Source organism: Oncorhynchus clarkii, chromosome 3 (genome assembly GCF_045791955.1).
Source record: "Oncorhynchus clarkii lewisi isolate Uvic-CL-2024 chromosome 3, UVic_Ocla_1.0, whole genome shotgun sequence".
Classification (NCBI taxonomy): domain Eukaryota; kingdom Metazoa; phylum Chordata; class Actinopteri; order Salmoniformes; family Salmonidae; genus Oncorhynchus; species Oncorhynchus clarkii.
The window spans coordinates 66,470,866-66,485,773 of NC_092149.1; the positions used below are offsets into that span (position 1 = coordinate 66,470,866).

The window sequence follows — 14,908 nt, forward strand, 5'->3', positions numbered from 1 at the left end:
TGAAGATATTATAGGATATGAATTATTAACATATAATGTAAAATATATACCTATTCCGTTATAGAAAAACAAATGCAGAAGGTAATACATATGTTATAAATTCAGAAGTATTTGGCAATCTTCAACTTGTTCCCAAAGGGATACATTATAGCTTTGTCTATGTACAATGGATCCGTTCTCGTTCCGTGCACAGCTGCAGTCAAGGCAATCATCACAGAAAACTTCCACAAGGCAACATTGTATCCAACTGTAGTGACACATAACAAGCGTTGTTCAAACCTGTATTCTGTATTCCCCTCCGCTGTTTTGAAGCCCCAAAAACAACAAAATAATAGTCCTACATATGCTCCTTCACTCGAATGAATATCAGAGGACTGCAAGTAGTGATAGACGGTACATTTCCTGCTGTTTGCTCCATGACCATCGTTTGGAAGTGAGAGTGAAACAGATCTCCCTGTCTCAATCTCAATGGACCCAAAGCACCGATTGACTCACTCGCTATCCAGCGCCACCTGTCTCTTCTAAGCCAGTAATGCAGCACCTCCTCTCCTTCCGATTCTCCAATGTTCACAGCTTGGCCGGAGCTCGTCGTCTTCCCGGCTACAATTCCACCGGATTTTAAACACTCCTACCCGGCCTAAATCAGGACGAGACCACGCTAAAGGTAAAGAACAAGCTCCAAGGACCCGGGAGAGTCTAGTTTAGGCGGAGAAAGATCGTCCTTTCTTGTTTTTTTCAGCGCTGTCGTGTTAGAGGGAGCTTGCTCAGAACTGACTTCATGCATCAGTTGACTTGGTACACCATGCTGATACTGGAGTCTCCTACCATAACAAACCTTGCCGATCTACAAGGGACTCTAAGGTCGGATTCGAAACATGTACTGTTCCTTAGAATGCGTCAATTGACTTATAGTCGATATGCTCCTATTCGTTGGGGTAGACGTATAATAATGGTCTCCTAAAGTGAGAGAAACATGCTATGTTTTATTTAGCTCGCCTGCCTGTCTGCGAGCCCCCTTGCTGCAAATAGGTGCAATTATGCTTTCCTTGCAGCTCTTCATTCGTATTCTCCAAACCAATATTTGTGTGATGGTGGCTATGTTGTAGGCTAGGAGTGTTTTGTATCATTGTTTTCTATTGCTTGGCTTTTGACAGGTAAATCATTCGGGAACTCACCCCAAAACGAAGGTATAGTACCCTAGTCATTAGTCACAAGGATGGAATCCGAGCCTTCTTTTATTACCGACCACAAGGCTTCAAATACACTGCGATAATGTAACAATATTTGCACGCGTGTTATGGGTCTATAAGGGGATTATTAAAAGCCAATTGGATCGAGCTAATGGAATTATTTGGTGACCCTATCTAACCATATAGCTTGATATAGACGTGTGGTGTGACCATTATGGATTATGGAATCATAAAGAACATCGTTTGTCCATCAAAATTACAGTGATTTAAATAAAGTACTCTAATGGATATTATGTATAAATAGTTTTAGCTTTTGTTTATAAATAACTTTTGATGAATACTCAGTAATGCTCAACATCTAACCATCAAATTGACAGACAGGACATAGGCCTGAATAGGCCTACTCAATTAGGTTACAAACCACAGACCAACCCACAAAGGGGTCTACCAGTCCAGTGAGTTATGTAAAGTTGAGGAGGTAACCTACATGTCTGATGATGAGCAACACCTGTCTCTCTCGGCTGGATATCAATAATCTCAGCTGCAATAACATCATGCGTAGATTCAATGCAGTTATCGATTAGCTGTAGCCTATGACCATGTTATTATCCAAAGTTATGATGTAGGTATCCCAGTTATTGAAACAGTGCATAACTTTTCTGTTCATTCTTCATAGGGGGAATCAACATGTCCAGTGAAAGACAAGGGCGGTCAGATGATGAGAGTCCAAGCACCAGCAGTGGGAGTTCTGATGCGGACCAGAGAGACCCGGCAGTGCCGGAGCCCGAGAGAAAACAGCAGCCCGCCACACCACCTCAGCAACAGAAGAAACCTACCAAATTATCCAGCAAGACTACCGCCAAGTTGTCCACTAGTGCTAAAAGGTAATGTCTTCATTATCACTGTCTTCTTCCAATTTGGAATAATTCATAATTACTGTAGCCGACATCCTGCTAAACTGAGTAGCCTAATATAAGAATTGTGGTTCATTTATAATGCTTTAATCCTTTGAGTCACAAATCCTATTATGATAGGAGCCATTTCTTTTAATCTATTATTCATGTGCCAAATATGATTATTAAAAACTACAGCCATTGTACTACATTATCATATGTAGTAAAGGCTTTATTATTAAGTTGTTTGATAAAGGTTTCGTGAAGTATTGATAGTGACCTATTCTTCTCATCATGTCACAATATTTAATGTTGTGTGAGAGGAAGATAGTCACATACATACATGTTTAGCAGTTTTCAATCTTATCTGAACTTCAAAAATAAACAGAATGATCTACACAATAGCCCTTAAAGTGTCAATCAGCAGTTGCAACCGCGGCAGGTAGCCTAGTGGTTAGAGCGTTGGACTAGTAACTGAAAGGATCCCTGAGCTGACAAGGTAAAAATCTGTCGTTCTGCCCCTGAACAAGGCAGTTAACCCATTGTTCCTAGGCCGTCATTGAAAATAAGAATTTGTTCTTAACTGACTTGCCTAGTTAAATAAAGGTAAAATAAATAAAAAACACAATAACCAAGCCTTAACCCCGCCCCTGTTTCATTCAAAAGCTGAGGAATGGGGCTGGAGAAATGCAATCACTTTCAAATTCATGGACAGCGCTATGGATGCACACGGACTGACCATTCATGATATTGAAATGATAGTTTCAACCATGTGTTAAGGCTATATAGGGTTTGTTTACATTTAAGTTGTTTACAAACAATGGAGTTGTATTCTTCAAGAATCGTTGGGTACATATCATTAATTTAAAAGTCCTAAAATGGATGTAGCAACTGCAGATTGCCCCTTTTAATATATGTATCAAATACTAACGGTAGACCAGAATAGAAATGTATTTAAAGGCAAGTATGTCAAAATCCTCCCCTTTTTCTCCCTTACGAACTGTTAATAATGCTTTAGTAACAGCCCCCTACGCAGCTCTCTCTGGTTTAAAGCCCTTGTCAAATATACCCGAGGTCCTCCCCCCTCCCTCTCCCTCTTTCCCTCATTTGCATATAAGCTTTAAAATAAAATCTTTTGTGCTTAATGTGACTGGAACGGGTGGATGAGTGGCGAGGTTGGAGGTGAGGGGAGCTAGCTTTGTGCTGGGGGTGAGAGTGTTGTTTTGGGGTGAATGGATGGGAAGAAACGAAGGAGAGAAAGTTTTGCTGTTTTGGGCTTCGGGTTCTGCCTGGGAGAACAAAGAGGAAGCAGCCATGTTAGCTGTGCTGAGCAGAGAGAGAGAGAGAGAGAGAGAGAGAGGGAGAGATATATAGAGAGAGAGAGAGCCGTGCAGTTAGAGCTACATTGGTAGAGGGCAGTGTAAGTCCCTAGTCTACATGGCTACTCTAGTTTAGTGCTGTAAAATCTCTTCTCTTCTCCTCTCTCATTTCTCTCTCTCTCTCTGACAGCGAGGTCCACAATAGAAACAAGTCTGTTGACTTTGCTGTGTTTTTATCCTTGATGATTGTTTATGTGTGTATTGTTCATCCCTGTAGGGCTGCTCTAGTCTAGTGCTGTTGAGTCTCTCACAGCCCTCTTCTCATAGTTTCAATACATGTATCCTTTATTTCCCACAGAATCCAGAAGGAGCTTGCTGAGATCACTCTGGATCCACCACCTAACTGCAGGTATCGCAAAGATTTCATATTCATTTGTATTCTGTTTATGCTCGTTTTAGGATGAGGCTGAAGGCTGTCTGTTATGTGTTCTGCTGTCACACAAAACTGTTGCAGATATTTATTTTAACTTGTTGTATTACTTGTCATATTAAAGTGTTTTATTAGGACATTCATATTATTTCAATGCCTGGCTTCAAAGCAGAGACGAAGAGGATGGTCTGGTTTGATGGTTTTTGACGTGTTAAATAATTGATTTGTAGCTGTGGTTTTTGCCCTGTCATGTTTTCAATAATGCAACAGATGCTGCATTTCTGCAGACTGTCTTTGATTGCATCCTACATGCTGTTGATCTCTGTCCATTTAGATTCCATCTGCTGTAACGAGGTTGACATAGAAATGCCTTTATAACGGAGTTGACACAAATACGCGTTTATGACAGAGTTGACATAGATATGTGTCTATAACAGCGTTGACATGGATATGTGTCTATAACAGAGTTGACATGGATATGTGTCTATAACAGAGTTGACATGGATATGTGTCTATAACAGAGTTGACATGGATATGTGTCTATAACAGAGTTGACATAGATATGTGTCTATAACAGAGTTGACATGGATATGTGTCTATAACAGAGTTGACATAGATATGTGTCTATAACAGAGTTGACATGGATATGTTTTTGAAAAGCAGATGGGATGCTGCAGATTCAGTTTAATTAGAGAATGTATGATTTTATGTTTCTGGATGAGCGCTGAGTCATTTAGCTTCATACTTTTTAGCTGTTAAACACGTCTTACTGTTTGCTGTTAAACAAGTCTTTTAGAGGGAGAAAAAATGATCTGTTTAGATTCTTGAATGCCCTTTTGTCACCCTTGAGTCTTCTGAAATTCAATTGCAGTCATGCGATTTGATAAACTTACAATACTTTGCTTACTGGGGTGTGTAAATGTTCTTTATCCAAACCACTATTGCACAGATACCGACAGTTGTACTTTCATCATTTTTGGTTGTTGTTGCGTTTTAAATGTCTTCAACCAAGGAGAAATTACAGACAGAGTTTGAGTTATGCCTCTGAAATTGGGTTTCATTCTGTCATTAAGTGTATTAGCTCTAATGACTTTGACCCCAGCCCGGGAATGTCCTTCTAGAACATATTCATGAAGCAGCACTATGACATATGGTCTTTGTTTTGCTCTCTAGACCCAGGACTTAAAGGGGGGTACTGGCATTCTTCAGACTAGCCCCTTCACCCCTCTATTGGGCTGCAACCATTATTTTTTTCCTGCTAAACAAACCTCACTGTGCCCACTGCCTCTTTGAAAGCCCCTCTCTTATATAGAGACGATTCACGTTACACCAATATTTCACTGTCATGTATTTTACGTTTAAGTGGACCCCAGTAAGAGTAGCTGCTGCATGTGTGACAGCAAATGTGGATCCTAATAAACTAAACTTCACACTAACCTCCGACATGAATTCCTTTGACTCCAGGTTTGTGGTTTTAGAATAGAATCAGTTACTGTGGTGTCATAGGGGTTGATGTAGAGGCTGCTACCTTTAGTCAAGAGACATTTATAAGAAATGTCTTGGGACAAACATTCTGGGGTGTAATTAGCCCAAAACATTTCGCAACGGAAACGGTTTACTCCAAACGTAAAGAGTTTCTATTGGAAAAATTCCGGTTGGTGCCTCCCTATATCGTTCCGTTTGCTTCTGTTTGGTTCTGTTTGGTTCCTAGTGAATACACCCCTGTTTTCTAAGATGCTGATGTTGCATGTATGCATAGGTCAAGTTAACCTTCGACATGCAAGACTGCCTCACTGAGATGTAGATTGGATCACTGTGTCCCTGTGAACATGTGGTTGTGGATCATGGACCACAGATCAGCATGATGTGAGTGAATATGTGCTCCTCCTCTGCCTGTTGTGTTGATGCTGTAGTGGTGAGCTCCAGCCCACACCGTGTGTCTTCTGAATTGAAACGGGATCGATATCCTGCCCTGGCACAACTAGGGCATTCCCGAGACAACCTTTGATAATGGTAATTGACAATGCAGGACCTTTCTCGGTCTTATCCTTCACTCTGTGCTGTGCACTTTGAGTAGGAGTGCTGATATAGGATCAGTTTTTCCTTTTAGATTATAACAAATATGATTAAATGGACAAGGGCGACCTGATCCTTGATCAGCACTGCTGTCATGGTGTGTGCATGCGTGGCTCATGAATCACCTTTCAGTCAATTGGACAGTCAGTCTCTGGTTGTGTTCCAAATAGCACGCTGTTCCCTATACAGTGCACACATTTACCTGGAGGCTGCCTGGGACACACATCCCCAGTGGCCCGTGCATTTACCTGGAGGCTGCCTGGGACATTACAGTGGTTTGATGGTAATGCGTCACATTTCGGCTCACTGCCTTGATAGTGCCGTGGCCCACAACTCGGCTCTACTGTCAGTTGGTTTAGATAGCCTAGTTCATTGCTGTTGGTTTTGGTTGCAGTTTTGGTTGCAACTATCAAATATTTTCCTTGTTCTTTCACCTTAGGCCCTTGTGCACTCCAAATTGACACAGTAACACACACACACACACACACACACACACACACACACACACACACACACACACACACACACACACACACACACACACACACACTACTACACTAATCCAAGGGCAAGCTCTCCTGCAATTTGATGCTAAGAATTACAGACTTAATGGACCTGAATGCCATTCTTAAACAGATGAATTAAAACATTACCTCTGTGTTGCTGGTCCACCCAGTGTAGTGATGTTCCCTCTAGTCTATTCATATTCAGTAACCTGATCGATGATGGTTTTAATGTTTATGCCGAGGCTATTGGATAGTAATGCAGAGAAGCACTGCTATTGATGAAACACCAACGCCACCATGCAGACCTGTCTGACCAGACATAAACACGCATGTTTATGAGCAAAGGACATATATGGGGATGTATACTCCTTTAGAAAAGGAAAAACATCTAAATGACGACATGACTAAACGAAATAAAGCTACTATAAAGCACATCAACTGTATAGTCTAGTCTGCTCTGTTTGTAATGTACCTTGACATGCAATCCTTCCCGTGCCAGTCTTCCTGGTATTGGTTTACAACGTGCACTCTGCTCACTTCTTCTTTGAAAGGACAAAGTGCTAATAGCCATGGAATTTCTAGTGAGAGTGAACACATTGTAGCAGAGGACTTCTGCATCTGCACTGCATATCCAGCTCACTTGAAAAAGACATGTCAATCTCAATGTGACTTCCCTTGTTATATATGTATTATGTATAGAAGGATACATAATCATTGAAAATAGTTAGATACAAGATACAATTGTGTATACATTGGAGCCGTTCTTCTTGTTAGCTTGCATTGTGTATTGATAGTTTATTCTGCATGGCAGGATACATTTCACCGTCTGGCCGCCCCTACCTCTACTCCTGTTAGAAGACAGCGTCTGGAATTCATCCTTTTCATCATCTGGTTTCTAGAGGGATACAGTTGAAGAATAATTTAGACAAATTATGAAAATACTTATTTATCTGTGTTCCATTCATTTATTCAAACATTCTCATTTGTAGATAATTGGTAGATTAGTTCAGTAATTGGTGATTCCTCTCTGCATATAGTCTAGTTCAGAAACAGATCAGGAAAAAAGCAATGTTAGTGTGTATCACTATAGAACAGGCTCAACCAGAGAAACTCAGCTGTATTCTATGTATCTTGTCATTATTACACTTAAAGCAAGCAGTGCATGTAGAATGGTCTATGATGAAATATAATGCTGATTTCTCTGCCCTGTTCATCCAATCTGATCTACCCTGAATAAACGTTTAAAGAAAGCTCTACACTCTTAGAAGAAAAGGTGCTATCTTTGGCTGTCCCCATAGGAGAACCCTTAGAACCTTTTGGGATCCAGGTAGAAAGAACCCTTTCCAAAGAGGGTTCTACTTGGAACCCAAAATGGTTCTACCTGAAACCAAGAAGGGTTCTCCTATGGGGACAGCTGAAGAACCCTTTTGGAACCCTTTACGCTGGAACGTGTCATTAAGGTTTGATGCACAGATCTGATATGAACCAGAGTTAGTTGGTAATCGCCTGCTGCTGGCAGTCCGTCAGTTACTGCCTGGTCTGTGTCAGCTGTGGTAGGCGTCTTGGACATTCTACCCTGCATTACTGTGGGGTCACACAGTGTAAGACAGTCCCCACTGCCACGTACACATAGGCCAAAGAGTAACCCCCTCTATCCCCCTTCTCACCCCTTCAATCCCCCCTCCTTGTTTCACTCCCCCCTGTCTCCCTCACCCCCTCACCCCCAGGACAGTGAAAAGGTTGTTCTGTCCTGTCATAGCACGCAGGTTAGCATTTTTCTTATTCTGGAAGCAACTCTGCAGAGTGATCACTAGTTGGCACAGACAAATTACTCAAATCTGATTTTAAACCTAACCCTAACCTTAGCCACACTGCTAACCCTAATGCCTGGCCCGAACGTAAATTTAGACCAACAGGCTAATTTTAGTTTTCAGGAATTTTTACAATATAGCCAATTTTGACTTTGCAGTTGGCCTATCTAAGAGTTCTGCCCCCAGGACAAGACTCATGACAATAGATGTCAACCTGCACTCTATACCTGTCATGCTTTGTGTGGCTTTATGTGTTCAATCCCCTCAGGGATCGTATACTCATATTTCAATAGAAGCTGTGGCATGTGTTGTTAGTTTATTATTATTATCTGTCAGTACCACCAGTTCCTTCTTAAGTTAAAACTGCTGTCCACTCCCTTCTTAAGTTAAAACTGCTGTCCACTCCCTTCTTAAGGTAAAACTGCTGTCCACTCCCTTCTTAAGGTACAACTGCTGTCCACTTCCTTCTTAAGGTAAAACTGCTGACCACTCCCTTCTTAAGGTTAAACTGCTGTCCACTCCCTTCTTAAGGTAAAACTGCTGACCACTCCCTTCTTAAGGTAAAACTGCTGTCCACTCCCTTCTTAAGGTAAAACTGCTGACCACTCCCTTCTTAAGGTAAACTACTGTCCACTTCCTTCTTAAGGTAAAACTGCTGACCACTCCCTTCTTATGGTTAAACTACTGTCCACTCCCTTCTTAAGGTAAAACTACTGTCCACTCCCTTCTTAAGGTAAAACTGCTGTCCACTCCCTCCTTAAGGTAAAACTGCTGTCCACTTCCTTCTTAAGGTAAAACTGCTGACCACTCCCTTCTTATGGTTAAACTACTGTCCACTCCCTTCTTAAGGTAAAACTACTGTCCACTCCCTTCTTAAGGTAAAACTGCTGTCCACTCCCTTCTTAAGGTAAAACTGCTGTCCACTCCCTTCTTATGGTTAAACTACTGTCCACTTCCTTCTTAAGGTAAAACTGCTGACCACTCCCTTCTTATGGTTAAACTACTGTCCACTCCCTTCTTAAGATAAAACTGCTGTCCAGTCCCTTCTTAAGGTAAAACTGCTGTCCACTCCCTTCTTAAGGTAAAACTGCTGTCCACTTCCTTCTTAAGGTAAACTACTGTCCACTTCCTTCTTAAGGTAAAACTGCTGACCACTCCCTTCTTATGGTTAAACTACTGTCCACTCCCTTCTTAAGGTAAAACTACTGTCCACTCCCTTCTTAAGGTAAAACTGCTGTCCACTCCCTTCTTAAGGTAAAACTGCTGTCCACTCCCTTCTTAAGGAAAAACTGCTGTCCACGTCCTTCTTAAGGTAAAACTGCTGTCCTAACAGCAGAGTGTTTTCTATCCAAATCTACCAATTATATGCATATCGTAGCTTCTGGGCCTGAGTAACAGACAGTTTACTTTGGGCACGCTTTTCATCCGGACGTCAAAATACTACCCCCTAGCCCAAAGAGGTTATTAAGGTTAAACTGTTGTCCACTTCCTTCTTAAGGTAAAAATGCTGTCCACTCCGGTCCCTTCCTAAGGTAAAACTGCTGTCCACTTTAGTCCCTTTATAATGTAAAACTGCTGTCCACTTCAGTCCCTTCTTAAGGTAAAACTGCTGTCCACTCCAGTCCCTTCCTAAGGTATAACTGCTGTCCACTTTAGTCCCTTTATAATGTAAAACTGCTGTCCACTTCAGTCCCTTCTTAAGGTAAAACTGCTGTCCACTTCAGTCCCTTCTTAAGGTAAAACTGCTGTCCACTCCAGTCCCTTCTTAAGGTAAAACTGCTGTCCACTTTAGTCCCTTTATAATGTAAAACTGCTGTCCACTTCAGTCCCTTCTTAAGGTAAAACTGCTGTCCACTTCAGTCCCTTCTTAAGGTAAAACTGCTGTCCACTTCAGTCCCTTCTTAAGGTAAAACTGCTGTCCACTCCAGTCCCTTCCTAAGGTATAACTGCTGTCCACTTTAGTCCCTTTATAATGTAAAACTGCTGTCCACTTCAGTCCCTTCTTAAGGTAAAACTGCTGTCCACTTCAGTCCCTTCTTAAGGTAAAACTGCTGTCCACTCCAGTCCCTTCTTAAGGTAAAACTGCTGTCCACTTTAGTCCCTTTATAATGTAAAACTGCTGTCCACTTCAGTCCCTTCTTAAGGTAAAACTGCTGTCCACTTCAGTCCCTTCTTAAGGTAAAACTGCTGTCTACTCCAGTCCCTTCTTAAGGTAAAACTGCTGTCCACTCCAGTCCCTTCTTAAGGTAAAACTGCTGTCCACTCCAGTCCCTTCCGAGGGGTAAAACTGCTGTCTACTCCAGTCCCTTCTTAAGGTAAAACTGCTGTCCACTCCAGTCCCTTCTAAAGGTAAAACTGCTGTCCACTTCAGTCCCTTCTTAAGGTAAAACTGCTGTCTACTCCAGTCCCTTCTTAAGGTAAAACTGCTGTCCACTCCAGTCCCTTCCGAGGGGTAAAACTGCTGTCCACTCCAGTCCCTTCTTAAGGTAAAACTGCTGTCTACTCCAGTCCCTTCCGAGGGGTAAAACTGCTGTCCACTCCAGTCCCTTCCGAGGGGTAAAACTGCTGTCCACTCCAGTCCCTTCCGAGGGGTAAAACTGCTGTCCACTCCAGTCCCTTCTTAAGGTAAAACTGCTGTCTACTCCAGTCCCTTCCGAGGGGTAAAACTGCTGTCCACTCTAGTCTCTTCCGAGGGGTAAAACTGCTGTCCACTCCAGTCCCTTCTTAAGGTAAAACTGCTGTCTACTCCAGTCCCTTCTTAAGGTAAAACTGCTGTCCACTCCAGTCCCTTCCGAGGGGTAAAACTGCTGTCCACTCCAGTCCCTTCCGAGGGGTAAAACTGCTGTCTACTCCAGTCCCTTCCGAGGGGTAAACTGCTGTCTACTCCAGTCCCTTCCGAGGGGTAAAACTGCTGTCCACTCCAGTCCCTTCCGAGGGGATAAACTGCTGTCCACTCCAGTCCCTTCCGAGGGGTAAAACTGCTGTCCACTCCAGTCCCTTCCGAGGGGTAAAACTGCTGTCCACTCCAGTCCCTTCTTAAGGTAAAACTGCTGTCCACTCCAGTCCCTTCTTAAGGTAAAACTGCTGTCTACTACAGTCCCTTCCGAGGGGTAAAACTGCTGTCCACTCTAGTCCCTTCCGAGGGGTAAAACTGCTGTCCACTCCAGTCCCTTCTTAAGGTAAAACTGCTGTCCACTCCAGTCCCTTCTTAAGGTAAAACTGCTGTCTACTCCAGTCCCTTCTTAAGGTAAAACTGCTGTCCACTCTAGTCCCTTCCGAGGGGTAAAACTGCTGCCCACTCCAGTCCCTTCTTAAGGTAAAACTGCTGTCTACTCCAGTCCCTTCTTAAGGTAAAACTGCTGTCCACTCCAGTCCCCTCCGAGGGGTAAAACTGCTGTCCACTTCAGTCCCTTCCGAGGGGTAAAACTGCTGTCTACTCCAGTCCCTTCTTAAGGTAAAACTGCTGTCTACTCCAGTCCCTTCTTAAGGTAAAACTGCTGTCTACTCCAGTCCCTTCTTAAGGTAAAACTGCTGTCTACTCCAGTCCCTTCTTAAGGTAAAACTGCTGTCCACTCCAGTCCCTTCCGAGGGGTAAAACTGCTGTCTACTCCAGTCCCTTCTTAAGGTAAAACTGCTGTCCACTCCAGTCCCTTCCGAGGGGTAAAACTGCTGTCTACTCCAGTCCCTTCCGAGGGGTAAAACTGCTGTCTACTCCAGTCCCTTCCGAGGGGTAAAACTGCTGTCCACTCCAGTCCCTTCTTAAGGTAAAACTGCTGTCTACTCCAGTCCCTTCTTAAGGTAAAACTGCTGTCCACTCCAGTCCCTTCCGAGGGGTAAAACTGCTGTCTACTCCAGTCCCGGTTCTTCCTTCCTCTCTGTAGTCTTTCTACATTCTCTGTGCTGGCTGCCTTTCAAACACACATTTACTCCTGAGATGACAGTAATAGTATTTATCTGGCTGGACCTGCCCTGGCTGGCTGCAATCAGAGTCCCACTGGGGTTTGCTGTGGCACAAAATGACCCAGCTGAAACACACACACACCCTGTTTGCCCCTGTGCCCCATTAAACCGCCCTCTGCCCTTCCCACACCTCTCTATAGGACATTTCTCCACCTCCCCCATTAATTATCACACACTTGATGTGTTATTGAAGTGTGTAATGTTGTGTTTGTTGCCTCTGTTCTGAGTGATTCATTCAACGTATTAGCGTCACCTGTGTGAGGCCTTGCTTTGCCTGTAATTAATTGTTTGTGAATTAATTACACTTAGCTTGTCCCACAGGGGAACGAGGGTGTTTTAGATTACGGTCTGACCTTCTGGCGAATGTCCTGTAGTCTGAGCCTGACTGTGACTGGACACTGGACAGGACTACAAGCTGGATCCCTATTATCCACATGTCTTCTAAAGTGGGCACCTACACACACTTCCTCTCATTGACTTACAAATGGTGGAAACTCCTTCCAGCCAATACTTACACCAATCCTATGCTTTTAAATCGATGATGGGGAGAGAGTGTGCAACTGCACACTTCAGGGGAAGGGTGTGGTATGAGGACCTAGCCTGGGTCAGTCACTTGCAGTAGCTCACCAACCTCTATCTCTCTTGTTAGTGTTACTGGATGACGTCCTGTTTTAAAGGCTTACAAAAAGAGATGATCTAACCTGCATAATATAAATGAGTGAATCCTGATGGCTGTTTGGGGAATGTGATATGAAAGCCTGGGTCTTTCTTAAAGATATATTCTTACAATTGCCTTGGATGGTATGTGAAGCCGGTCCTGCATTAGTTCCCCCAGACATGGTAAATATAGATAATGATTCTTTATCTCTATCATGCTTGTGCTCCCCCGGCCTTTAATCTCAAGGGAGTATATCCCTAATGTAATTTGCTAGGCTGCTGGCCCCTTGCTCTGTCTGAATCCAGTGTCTCAGGAGTAGGCTTTTGGCTGGCTGTTCCTGGCTGCTCCTCTCCCTCCTCCCTCCCTACCCCCTTTACAGGGTCTCCTGAGTGAGCTTGCTGTCCCAGTATGATTCCCTCCCCCCTCCTCTGCTCAGAGCCCATTACTCTGATAAAACACGGAATAGAAGTGTGTGTGTGTGTGTGTGTGTGTGTGTGTGTGTGTGTGTGTGTGTGTGTGTGTGTGTGTGTGTGTGTGTGTGTGTGTGTGTGTGTGTGTGTGTGTGTGTGTGTGTGTGTGTGTGTGTGTGTGTGTGCGTGCGTGCGTGCGTGCGTGCGTGCGTGCGGCCGTTTGGCCTAGACCGCACGCACGCACGCACACACACACACACACACACACACACACACACACACACACACACACCACCACAGTGCCCCTTCATGTCACAATGCCACTATGTGAGGAATAGGAAGGATAAAACGCTCATCACTTTGATCACAGCTGATTTTCCCACCTTCACCTTGTGGCGTGTCTCATTTTCATTTAAAGGGACTGTTAAAGGGACTATCAAGGCAAAACATTGTGTTCCTTTTATAATCACTCTCCCCCCTCTCGGCTGCTTCCATGGAAGCCCAACCTTGTTAGCCTATTAGTTTGGGTTTAGAGGTCAGGCCACACAGCACTTGGTAATGTTCTGTTGTTGATTTGTGGTAGAATGTTTCACTCACTGGGATTTTTCTTCTGTAATCATGGTCCACAGCATCTCAGAGTAGGAGGGCTGATCCAGGATTAGTTTTGTCTTTCAGATCATAATAAATATGATTAAATAGACATGGAGGACCTGATCCTAGATCAGCATTCATACTCTGAGACGCTTTATGAGTATGGGCTCAGATCTGCTTTATACTTCTACTGACTGTGTTGCTGTGCTCTGATAAGGCTCAGGCTGTCAGAGAGTTCACACTATGTCTGCCTGACGAATCCACCTGCTTTGAGTCCCAAATGGCTCCCTATTTCCTATATAATGCACTACTTTTGACGAGGCCCCACAGTGCTTTGATTGAAAGTAGTGCACTATATAGGGAATAGAAAAGTAGTGCACTACATAGGGAATAGGGTGCCATTTGGGACACATACCTATTCTTCGATCACAGACCTAGTCTCCGGTCACTAGCTCATCACTGTAACACGGAGCACAAAGCCACACCACTTACTTTCACGCTAGCCGCAGCCCGGGTAGTGGAGAGAATAGGAAGCCAAGGGTTCTGGAGGGAGTCTTGTCTCACTACATCTCCAGAACATAAGACACCAGACCCTACAGACCCTTAAGCCACCTGCCCTTCTACTAGACACACACACACACACACACACACACACACACACACACACACACACACACACACACACACACAAAGGGAAGATCAGCTACACAATGCGCCAGATACACACAAAGGGAAGACCAGCTACACAATGCGCCAGATACACACAAAGGGAAGACCAGCTACACAACGTGCCAGTCCAATTTGGTTAACTGTTTTTTTACTGCCTCGGTCCCTTTGAACCAGACAAAAGAGTCCTCATCCTGTCATCAAAGTGGCCTGTCAACAAGCTGCTCTCCACATCAGGCACTTGTTTTTGTCAGCAAAGCCTGCCCGTTTCCTAGATTAGCATTTCTCTTCTCATGCGTCCCAAATAGCACCCTATTCCCTATGTAGTGCACAACTTTTGACCTGGGCCCATTTGGGACACAGCCTCCTCCGTCTCTGCCCCTTGCCCAGGAGATGCT

The 14,908-nt window shown here is 43.7% G+C and overlaps 1 protein-coding gene across 2 annotated transcripts in view; it reads left to right on the forward strand.

The window, feature by feature from the left end:
• The first annotated feature begins 353 nt into the window (after positions 1-353).
• Positions 354-14,908, forward strand: part of LOC139401668 (ubiquitin-conjugating enzyme E2 E3-like) — a 38,675-nt gene continuing 24,120 nt past the window's right edge. The window contains exons 1-3 of one of the 2 annotated variants that reach the window (XM_071145732.1): positions 354-664; positions 1,867-2,074; positions 3,761-3,811. In XM_071145732.1, the coding sequence (XP_071001833.1) occupies positions 1,878-2,074; positions 3,761-3,811 (248 nt within the window). In that variant the 5' untranslated portion in view covers positions 354-664; positions 1,867-1,877. Of the gene's footprint in view, positions 862-1,866; positions 2,075-3,760; positions 3,812-14,908 lie in introns of both variants that reach the window. The other variant, XM_071145735.1, reaches the window with a different exon arrangement.